At 39.8% G+C, this 12209-nt stretch overlaps 1 protein-coding gene across 1 annotated transcript in view; it reads left to right on the top strand.

Annotated features, from left to right (window-relative positions):
* hfm1 (helicase for meiosis 1) overlaps window positions 1-12209 on the top strand; it is a 152911-nt gene that overhangs the window by 130402 nt on the left and 10300 nt on the right. The window contains 6 exon segments of the mRNA XM_063063463.1: window positions 1733-1894; window positions 1959-2006; window positions 3442-3498; window positions 6167-6294; window positions 6379-6461; window positions 6561-6664. Of these exon segments, the coding sequence (XP_062919533.1) occupies window positions 1733-1894; window positions 1959-2006; window positions 3442-3498; window positions 6167-6294; window positions 6379-6461; window positions 6561-6664 (582 nt within the window).

Genomic DNA, 12209 nt, shown 5'->3' with positions numbered 1-12209 from the left:
TAATCCTTTTATTACTTGAAGAAAGATGAACTTTCAACACATTGACCATCCTTTTCCTCACACAGATGCTGCAGACCAGTAAGCTCTTCCATGTGTTGGTATTTTGCTTCAGATTCCAGAATCTGCAGTTTCTTATCTCCTGCAGTCTCCAAATTGACTATAGTAGGAAAAAGACAAGCTAAGCAAACCAGCTTTTGCTAAATAACACAATTATTAAATAACATGTGATAAATCTGATTTATAAATTACAGCTCTAATTTATCAATTGAAACTAATTTTCTTGAATTAAAATCAGATATTTTGCTATGGATTTTATATGGGTGCATTTGAACATTTCTTAATGAAAAAAATCAGAACAGTGGATTCCAGTTAATTGGGACACATCGGGACCAGTACATTTCGACCCTATCGAGCGGCTACCCCAATTAGCCAAAGTTTCATGGAAATAGCTAAAAAGCTATAAAAAAAACAAAACTACATTTTAACTGAGTAACAAATGAAGTATTTAAATGGAATACAGAACAATTTGGTACCAATACTACTACTATAGTATGATAAAACTGTGTATTAGTTCCTAAAAGATATGGACAGAGGATGCTGTCACATTGTTTTGATTGACTGTAAATGAACACATTCAGCACACACCTTGTGTGGGTTATGGACAGTTCTCGTGCAATACTTTTGACAATTGCATCCTCTAAATCTTTATTTTCATTGTAACATTCAAGATGATTGTCAGTATCTTCAAATTCTTTGTAGTTTCTAACTTGTTGCAGAGGTGAAAGCATTTCATTTTCGCTCATGGCTGCTTCTGGCATTTCCAAGCATGAATGCTTCAAACTGCAGTGAGCAAAACAGTTTTGAATAGTCTTACTGCTTATTACTCTCCAACTATCAGTGACAGAAGTCACTACTTTTGAACACAAACACATAAGTAACGCTATTTAAAAATTGTTCACTTTAAGCATGATGTAGTGTCTAACGGTCACACAAGTGCACGTGTCTGACGGTAGTTAGAAACTGTTCGGCAAGAGTCTCCTTCTCCAATTAAAGAGGCACAGTGTCCCAAATAAACAAATGGAATCCTGGCTATTTTCTCAATTAGTTTTTGTTCTTTGTCCCAAGACTGCTGCAGCCCTGTTTAACTGATGGCCCAATTAACAGGAATCCACTTGAATAAAAATTTCATGTAAATAAAAGAAGTAGAGCAGTTTGCCATATTGCCATAGGATTAATGGGGAAATCAATTAAGCCATATTGTTATTTAAATATTTTCTTCCTTTCAGTAAGATCATGGCTAATATTCAGCATTAGTTCCACATTCTCCTAATATGCTGGCCGTGACAACAGAACTCCATCTCAGCACCCTCACCTTGTCTGACACAAACAAACACACAAAATCTACTAAGTTTGTAGAGTCTATTATTAGGTGCATGCTGATGTAATGATTAGAGCTATATAAAAAGAACCAGAATGTAGGATGCTTGCATAGTTCATTTTATTGCAAGTAAAGCTTTTTTGCATGTGAAATCACAGGCAGTTGCCCTTGCATAGTGGAGTTAAGGCAACATTAGCCCACCATTCACCTGGCTTGCATTGCCATCCAACCCTCCAGCAATTCCTCTTGAGGTTCCTATACTTCCATTAATGGGAAAGCACTGACTTTTAACTGTACTTCGCATTCTTCAGATGAAAGTTGTTAACAATATGTTGTTTCTTCTTTTCCACCTAGTTGGATTGGATATTCAGCAAAAGTATACAGTTTTTTATTCAGGACCAAGGAAGTTTGGAACACATTTTATTCATGGAAATTCAGACAGACAAAACACTCAGTTAGCAAAACGAAATGGCACAGAAAATTCATCAGCGGTTTCCTCTAACCATGTGATGAAAGGTACTTTTTTAAATTCTTAAAAAGTTGATGTAGAAAATTACTTATATCACGTGGTTTTTTTAAGAAGACAGCTAATTATGTTTATTCAGTTGTGTTGGAGAGAGTGAGTCTGTCGAAAACAGGATACTTTTTGCAAGGCCTTCCATGAACCATTTCTCTTAAAGTGTACTAACGGATAAATTTAGTCTAATACATCAGTAACTTCTAATCTTAGGATCCATTTTTGTCAACAATGGTTGTTTCTATATTGGAATTTAATAGTATTATATTTCTCTTCACTTTATATATTTGAAAAAAAAGGTTTTTGCTGTTAGCTTTATTAACTAAGTGTACGTTTGAGATGCAAAACAGTTTACTTTGCTTTATTGTCGCCAAACAATTGATACTAGAGTGTACAATCATCACAGCGATACTTAATTCTGTGCTTTGCGCTAATCGATAGTAAATATTAACAATTTAAATTATAAATCATAAATAGAAAACAGAAAAGGGAAAGTAAGGTAGTGCAAAAAAAAACCAAGAGGCAGGTCCAGATATTCGGAAGGTACGGCCCAGATCCAGGTCATGGTATCAGATACAGAAAGTATATGGGGTATGCAAAAAACAATTGACAATAGACTGTTTCATAAACAAAGAAACAAAGTGAAAGTCTGCTTATAGAAAGTATTTAAGAAGGCAAATAAGATTTAGGCTTTTATTTCAAGGACAATGGAATATAAGAGTGACAAAATCTTACTACAGCAATCCAGGTCTTTCATGAGTCCTCATTAGTATTGTCTATGATTTTGGTCTCCTTTTTTTTAATATAAGGAAGGACATACTTCACTTTAAAGGCATTGCAGCAATTAGAGTGTAGTCTGATTATCAAAATAAGGAAGTTTTCTTATGGGGAACAATTTAATAGAAGTTTATAAGAGAAATAAATTCATCTTACTGATGGATAAGATATTGAAGAGGCTTGTTAGGCTCGGTGCTGTGAAGATGTATACTCTGGTTGTGGAGTGTAGAATTCAGGAAATAGTGTCAGGTTAAGAACTGTCACTTAAGACTGAAATCAGAAGAAAGTTCTACTCGAGGATTATGAATCTTAGGAATTCTCTATCTCAAAGCTGAGGGCATATGGTCACTAAGTACAGTTGGAGGCTAAGGTAGATATTAGAATACATAGAATTTGGACAGGAGAATAGAGTTGAGATCTAGATCAGTTCAGCCAGGGTTTGAGGGGGCATTTGGAGCAATATAGTGAATATCTTCAATTTTGGTTACTTTGCTATTAACTGTACATTAACGGGACCATACATCGTTGGTATATTGTGATGAGTAAGCAATCATTTGTACAGAAAAAATGGTGAGAAATTGTCAGTAGTTTGCAAAATATTTCAAAACAATAATCTTCAAATCAATATTGTATCAATATCTCTAAGATGACTTAAAAATTGAGACAGTCTAACATTTGAAGATTAAATTTTGCATTGAACTTCCTTATCTTCATTGTATCTCAATTATAAATACAGGATTTTCCAATGATGTCAGTTGCACAGCACCACGAAAAAGACACTGTAATCATTACTGCAAGAATAAAGATAAATGTGGTCATGAATGTTGTAAGTACTGAATATAGACACTAGTAGTTTTGTGCTATTGAAATTGTATATATCCAAATGTAGGCCTAAAATGTGAAGAGGTATTTCATCTCCATTCCCATGTTGGGAGTTGAAGGAGGGGGAGAATGGGGTTTGATAGCCATAATCCTACAGTCCCACTTTTACGGTTCTCTTAATAGCAGTCAAGAAAAATGCCTTTTGGATACCTTTGTGGGCCCTTAAGTATGTAGCAAGATTCATATAAAATCTTGGGAACAAACATGGTGCCACTCTTGCACAGGAAGGTGTTATGCCTTTCCTATCAGACCAATCCGGTTGAAGAAAGAAGCTAACAACAAGATAGTGGTGTGACTGGTCACAACGGTCTCTATGGGGTCAAAAAAAGGCCCTAGCGTTCTACTTAAATGTATGTCTAATGATCACAAGATCCTGCTATACATTCAGAACTCAAAGTACTGCAGGTCTACACCATCAGCACGTTGATCGCTGGCAGAGATAATGAAGGAGCTGTGCAACATGCTGCTGCCTGAGTCGATTGAGGCTTACTGTCAAGTAGTGAGTGGCCACCATGGTCACTTTTCTTGTGATCGCAAGACCTCTTTGGGCATTGTTAATCTGGTACACTGCAAGTTTGATTCGCTAATTTATTGGATGTGATCAGTGGGAGATGGAAGGGGCCTAGCCCTTGGTCATAGCGAGGACTAGGCCTGAAGCCTCGGTGTTGCCTGTTTGCAGCCAGCCGGAGTGAGGGTCAAAGTAATTGTACTTCACAGGGGTGGTATGGCACAAAATCCGGAACAGAGTTGGAGCTGCCCTCCCAGGGTTTCGCTCAGCAGAAGACAAACTCATTGTGGCCGAATGCAGATTTTTTAGCAGCACTCAATGGACTTGGGCCTCAGGCTGCAGGGATGCTTGCTTTTCAGCTGCTAGAGGGGAGGAGTCCAAACCTTCCTGCTCTACCAGGGGCAGCATAGCACAATTATGGTGAATGAAGATTTAAGATGGGTCTGGACTATATACATATATATTTATCTGGTTATGGTTTTACTAATATTCTATATGTGCTTGTATATGCGAGGACCAGGCCTCAAAAGCAACAGATTTGCCTCATGGGAGTCAGTCGTCACTGCGAGAACTGGGCCTCAAAGCCATGGTGTCACCTAATGGGTGTCAGGGCCCAATCGATAGATGATATCAATGAGCTAGGGTGGGAGTGGGGGGGGGGGGTGGTGTCTGGACTAATATTTATCAATGCAGAATTGTATCTTCTGCGCCATTGTATTTTTACTGGTTTTCTATATGGGTTTGACTTGTATGCATCACGTTGTGGCGTTGCATTTGAGTGGGGCGAGGTGGGCCTCGGAACTCTTGTTATGTAATTGTGATCTTGTGTGTGCTTACTGTATGTGACTGATCGTAATGTGCAGACATCCCACCTCTCCCAGAAGGTCTGAGAGTCTCTCGCAAATTAATAGTGGCTCCCTGATGCCCGCAAGTTATATACCATGTCCCGGAAATTGATTTTTTTTGAGAGCAAGCGTGAGAGAGTGTGCGAGAGAGTGAGAAAGCGAGTGAGAGCAACCACGAGCGAGAAAGCGCAAGAGAGAGAGTGAGAGCGAGAAAGCAAGCGTGAGAGAGAAAGAGCAAGAGCGAGAAAGCAAGCACAAGTGAGAGCAACCACGAGCGAGAGCGCGCGCGATAGAGAGAAAGTGAGAGCAAGAGCGAGAGAGTTCCAAAAAAAAAGTCAGAGTGGCAGAGTGTTCCAAAAAAAGAAAATATAAAATGTACCTCACCGCAGACTACCCTAAAGTGTACCCCTGCCTAATAGGGGTCAAAAATAATGACACTGTTGCTCGCTGCACTGTTTGCAACAGTGACTTTTCTATTGCTCGTGGTGGGTTAAAATGTAAAAGACATGTTGAGGTGAGTTTAACAGGTGTCATTCATTCATTAACATAGCTAACGTTATTTAAACTAGCTGGCTGGATGCTAAGAAGCTAATCTATTGCAAACATCCCACCTCTCCCAGAAGTCTCCCGCAAATTGATGGTGCTACCTCCCTGAAATGAGTTTTTGCAGGGTGGGATGTCTGAATGTGTCTTTGTACTTTGACCCCATAGTAACACTGTCTCTTTTGGCTGTATCCATGAGTCTTCATGTATGGTTAAATGACTATTAAACTTGAATTGAATTGAAGATTAGTCTTTCTATATCTTAAGATTTCCCATGTTAAACCAGGGAGTATCAGAAAATTTTCTCTTTATTTCTAAGTACCACTGCCTTCTAGCCGATGAAGAAGATTCTCAACCCCTTATTTACAATTTATTTGCTCCTTCTATATGTGGTGTTGTACAAAATCAGCATTCCTGTTAGCCATCAGTTCTGGTTTGGAACCAGTTGAGGACTGCCGAGATGAAGCTCAGAAGTTAAAACCTCCAAGCCTAATGCCGCCATTGGTAGGATGGTTTCCTGCTAATTGAGATCTTGCCAGTATCTTCAACCACCCCCAAATTAATATCACAGCTATAATTACTTGGAGTTCTATTCTCCACATTTTTTCAATGCTCTTGGATCTATCCCAAAAGGTCTCATCACTTTAGCTTGATCAAATCCTAATTTTTGTTGCAATTGCTAATCTAGTGATTTTCTTTTTTTGTTTTGCTTGCAGGTAAGTTTGGCGTATCAGTCATGCAGACTGATATTACAACAGAAGCAACAACAAAACTTTCTTCCTATCTCAGTGACCTTAAAAGTAGAAGTGAGACTTCCTCAGCCCCGTCTGTTAAGCGACTGAAGGTAACTTTTCTCTGCATAGTGAAGTTTCAGCAAACTACTTCATAAAGATTAAGGGAGTTTAAAAATTACACTTTCTTATAACAGGTAGAGATGCTAAATGAATTGGGATCAGTAAATCTTCAACAGTTTGCATATGTGCCAAAGCGTCCATTGTCAGCAATACCAAGGTAATATGATTCACCTCTTAAATAGAAAGAAGTTTATCACATTCAATATGAAGGTTAAATGTTATCACATTATACTTTTCATGTGGAATTATCTTCAAGGTACTATGAAACAAGGCTTACTCCAACAGCTCAAGCACAAAACTGGGATCAACTAGACATCTGTAGAAGCAGTTATCAACAACTGCAAACACATGGTGATGAAGGTATGTTACTGTATAGAAGAATTTTGCTGGTAGTAATACTATCTATGTCAATTTTCTCTCTCTGACATACAATATACTTCTGGTTTAGTGGCGTTCCACAGGGATCTGTGCTGGGACCTCTGCTGTTTGTAACATATATAAATGATGTGGATGAAAATGTAGATGGGTAGGTTAGTAAGTTTGTGGATGATACCAAGATTGTTGGAGTTGTGGAAAGAATATAGCACGACATAAACCAGTTGTAGATGTGAGCTGAGGAATGGCAGACAGAGTTTAACTCAGATAAATATGAGGTGTTACACCTTGGTAGGGCAAATGCAAGGAGACAGATGCTGAGCAGAGAGAACTTCATAGCTCCTTGAAAGTGGATACTCAGGTGGTTAATCAGGCTTATGGAATGCTTGCTTTTATTCGTCAAGGCATTGAGTTCAAAAGTCAGGAAGTTAAGTTGCAACTTTGTGAAACCCTGGTTAAGCCTCATCTGGAGTATTATATACAGTTCTGGTCACCCAACTGTAGGTAGGTTGCTGAAGCTTTGGAGAGGGTGCGGAAGAGGTTCACCAGGACGCTGCCGGGTTTAGATGATATGTGCTATCACAAGAGGCTGGATAAACGTGGGTTGTTTTCTCTGGAGTGTCGAAAATGTGGGGAGATTTGATAGACGTTTACAAGATTGAGAGGCAGAGATAGAGAAGACAGAAGGTATATGTTTCCCAGAGTTGAAATTGGAAGAATGGGAATAAAGTGGCTGATGGAATACAGTGTTGGAAAATGTATGACAATGTATTTTAGTAAAAGGAACGAAGGAACAATAGTGCAGACTATTATCTAAATAGGAAGAAAATTCAAACACCAGAGGTGCAAAAGACTTGGGAGTCCTCGTGCAAAACTCCCAGAAGGTTAATTGACAGATTGAATCTGTGGTAAAGAAGGTAAATGCAACATTGGCATTTATTTCAAGGGGAATAGAATCTAAAAGCAAGGAGATAATGCTGAGCCTCTATAAAACACTAGTCAGGCTCCACTTGGAGGATATCAACAGTTTCAGGCCCCTTACCTCAGAAAGGATGTACTGTCACTGGAGAGAGTCCAGATAAGGTTCACGAGGATTATTCTGGGAATGAAGGGGTTAACATATGAGGAGCATTTGGCAGCTTTGGGTCTGTACTCACTGGAATTTAGAAGAATGTGTGGGGATCTCATTGAAACCTACTGAATATTGAAAGGACGAGATAAGGTGGATGTGGGGAGGATGTTTCTTATGGTGGGGTATCCAGAACTAGGGGTCACAGCCTCAAAATTTTGGAGCGTTCTTTTAGAACAGAAGTAAGGAGGAATTTTTTTAGCCAAAGAGTGGTGAACCTGTGGAATGCTCTGCCACAGACTGTAGTGGAAGCCAAGTCCATGGGTATATTTAAAGCGGAAGTCGATAGATTCCTGACCGGTCAGGGCATCAAGGGCTATGGTGAGAGGGCAGGTGTATGGGATTGAATGGGATCCAGGATTAACCATGACTTGATGGGCTGAAAAATGCCCTAATTCTTCTCCTATGTCTTATGGTCTTAAATGTCTTATACCAGAGGGCATGCATTGAAGGTGAGAGAGAGTGGGTTCAAGGGAGATGTGAGGGGTAAGTTTTTTACTCAGAGTGGTGGATGCCTGGAATGCACTGCCTGATATGGTAGTAGTGGCAAATACATTAGAGGCTTTTAAGAGATGTTTGGATAGGTACATGGATATAAGAACATATGAGCATAAGAAACAGGAGCAGGAGTAGGCCATCTGGCCCATCAAGCCTGCTCTGCCATTCAATAAGATCATGGCTGATCTGGCCATGGTCTCACCTCCACCTTACCTGCCTTTTCCCCATAACCCTTAATTCCCCTACTATCCAACCTTGTCTTAAATATATTTACTGAGTTAGCCTGCAGTGGGCAGAGAATTCCACAGACTTACCACACTGTGGGAAAAGCAGTTCCGCCTCATCTCCATCCTAAATCTACTCCCCCAAATCTTGAGGCTCTGTCCACTAGTTCCAGTCTCACCTATTGGTGGAAACATCTTTCCTACCTCTATCTCATCTATCCCTTTCATAATTTTATGTTTCTATAAGATCCCCTCTTATTCTTTTGAATTCCAGCGAGTACAGTCCCAGACGACTCTATCTCTCCTCATAGTCTAACCCCCTCATCTCTGGAATCAACCTGGTGAACCTTCAAAGCCAGTATACCCTTCCTAAGGAGACCAGAGCTGCATGCAGTACTCCAGGTGCGGCTTCACTCGTACCCTGTACAGTTGCAGCATAACCTCCCTGCTCTTAAATTCAGTCCCTCTAGCAATGAAGTCTGACATCCCATTTGCCTTCTTGATAGCCTGCTGCACCTGCAAACTAAACTTTTGTGATTCATACACAAGCACTCCCAAGTTCCTCTGCACGGCAGCATGCTGCAATCTTTTACCATTTAAATAATAATCTGCTCTTCCACTTTTCCTTCCAAAGTGTAAGACCTCACATTTACCAACACTGTATTCCATCTGGCAGACCCTTGCCCAGTCATTTAACCTATCTGCAGACTCTACGTATCTTCCTCACAATTTGCTTTCACTCAATTTAGTGACATCAGCAAAGTTAGATACATTACCCTCTGTCCCCTCTTCCAGATTGTTAATGTATAACGTGAACAGTTGTGGGCCCAGCGCCGACCCGTGCGGCACACCGCTCACCACTGATTGCCAGCCAAAGTAACACCCATGTATCCCAACTCTCTGCTTTCTATAAGTTAACCAATCCTCTATCCATGCTAATACATCAACCCCAACTCCATGCATCCTTATCTTATGGATAAGTTTTTTATGTGGCACCTTATTGAACACCTTCTGGAAATCCAAGTAAATAATGTCTATCTGTTCTCCTCTATCCACTGCACTCATTATATCCTCAAAGAACTCCAGTAAGTTTGTCAAACAGGCCTTGCCTTTGCTGAATCTGTGCTGCATCTGCCTAATGGATCCATTTCTTTCCAGATGCCTTGCTATTTCTTCTTTAATGATAGCTTCAAGCATTTTCCCAACTACAGAGGTTAAACTAATTGGCCTATAGTTACCTGCCTCTTGCCTACATCCTTTTTTGAACAGCGGCATGACGTTCTCCATCTTCCAATCCGACAGGACCAGCCCAGAGTCCAAATAATTTTGGTAAATTATCACCAAAACCTCTACTATAACTTCTGCCTTTTCCTTCCGTACCCTGGGATATATTCCATCAGGACCAGGGGACTTGTCTATCTTCAGGCCTACAAGTTTACTCAGCACTACTTCTTTATTGATGGCTATTGTATCGAGGTCCTCTGCTAAAGAGAGATATTATGGATGTGATGGGAGGCTCTCCCCACCCTTACTGTCCTTGCTTTTACTGAAATATACTTTTATTGAGCACCGTGATAAATCTCTGAAAGTTAGATGTGTCCTCCACCGTAAAGAGAGACACAAAATAGTCATTCAAAGCCTCTGCTATTTCCTCATTACCCAATATCAATTTCCCCTCTCATCCTACAAGGGACCTACATTCACTTTAGCCACTCTTTTCCGCTTTATATAATTATATAAACTTTAATTATCCATTTTTATATTTTGTGCTAGTTTATTTTCATAATCTATCTTTCCTTTATTGCTCGCTTTGTGGTTCTTTTAAAGTCTTCCCAATTTTTCAGTTTTCCACTACTCTTGGCAACTTTGTATACACGAGCTTTTAGTTTGATTACTTCTTTTACTTTCTTAGTTATCCAAGGTGGCTCTCCCAACCCTTACTGCCCTTGCTTTTACTGAAATATACTTTCGTTGAGCACCATGATAAATTCTTTGAAAGACTTCCACTGTTCCTCAACTGTCCCACCATATAGCCTGCGTTCCCAGTCTACACTAGCCAAAACCGCCCTCATCCCATTGTAATCTCACTGTAGTCATATAAGGAAGATGGAGGGATATGGATATGTTGTAGGTAGGAGGGATTCGTGTCTGGGTGTTCTTGATTTGTTTTTTAGCTGGTTTGGCACAACATCGTGGGCTGAAATGCCTGTCCTTGTGCAGTACTGTTTTTGTGTTTAAACACAGACCATAGAAAAGGGGTGAATCGGTAGTGTAGAGGTTAATACAGTGCTTTACGGCACCAGTGACCCGAATTCAATTCCCGCTGCTGTCTGTAAGGAGTTTGTACGTTCTTCCCGTGACTGCATGGCTTTCCTCAGGGTGCTACAGTTTCGTCCCACGGTCCAAAGACATACTGATTGGTAGGTTAATTAGTCATCTTAACTTGTTCCATGATTAGGCTATTGTTAAATCAGGGGTTACTGGGCGGTTCATCTCAAAGGACCTACTCTGCACTGTATCTCATAAGAAAAAAAATGAGTTCAGTATAGGGACAGGCTCTACAGCTCTCTCTGCACTGGTCCATAATGTCAAATGAACTTAATCCCTCTGCTTGCACTGTCCATATCCCTCTATTCTCTGCCTATCTATGTGGTTGATTAAATGTCTCTCAAACATTGTTATCACAGCTGCTCCCATCACCTGTCTGGAAGGGTCCAGACACCTACCACTCTATTTCAAGAAAAACTTGTCTCACACCTCCTTTAAACTATCACCCTCTCACAGGCAGCCTTCATGTTATGGATATTCTGGTAACAGAAATTCACCCTTGTAGAATTCACAAAATGCAATCCAAAAAGTTGCTTTGAGGTATGGAACAAAATTGGCAATCTAAAAAGTTGCTTTAAGATATGGAACAAAATTGGCTCTGTCAAAATTTACGTGAATGAAAAAGTAAATAAAAGTACATTTTTTTCAAACTCTGACATGTGCACAGATGGGGTGCAGAAAATAGCAGCGTGAAATGTTTTCAAGAAAGGAATCCCACCCTTTTATCAAGACCCTTTCTACATTCTGGATATTGCAGATGTCTCAGTATCAGCCTTTCATCAGGATGAGCTGGATTGTCTGACACGGTTCCATTTCCAGCATGTCGGGTCTCTATCAGCACTTTCAGTTTCTTACCTTCCTCCTTCCCCGCTCCTGGAATTTGCTACTCCCCAACAATCCCAGATCCCAGGTTCAAGTATCTGAAGCAGATGGCATGAGCCAAACCATCACATCTCTGGATTGAAGCAATTAACTGCCATGATGCAAGGGATATGTGTTGGGTGCAAAAAGCAGTAATTGATGAGGTTAAATACTCCATAGTATCAAATGTATCAAAGAAGTATACATTTTTTGTGTGTTTATGTTGGTTCCTCTTCCTCTAGAAAGCCAACTGACTTTTGCAAATTAACATGATTAATACATTAAAAATCTCTTTTCCACAATTTTATCTATTCTATCTGCCACATGCATACATAGTTCTGAATATTTGATGTTTAACTTGCAGTTCAGGTAGGATTTTAGCATTCATGCATATTCTTTCTTGTTAAGTGGTCCCTTGGGATCAAGAAAACAGATTAAGTATACAAGATCTTGCAATGGATTCTGATTGAATGGGCAGTTGGTTAATTTG

The sequence above is a fragment of the Mobula hypostoma genome, chromosome 12, assembly GCF_963921235.1.
Source record: "Mobula hypostoma chromosome 12, sMobHyp1.1, whole genome shotgun sequence".
Taxonomy (NCBI): Eukaryota; Metazoa; Chordata; class Chondrichthyes; order Myliobatiformes; family Myliobatidae; genus Mobula; species Mobula hypostoma.
Note: the sequence above shows the minus strand (reverse complement) of the source record. Positions and strands in the feature narration are given on the sequence as shown.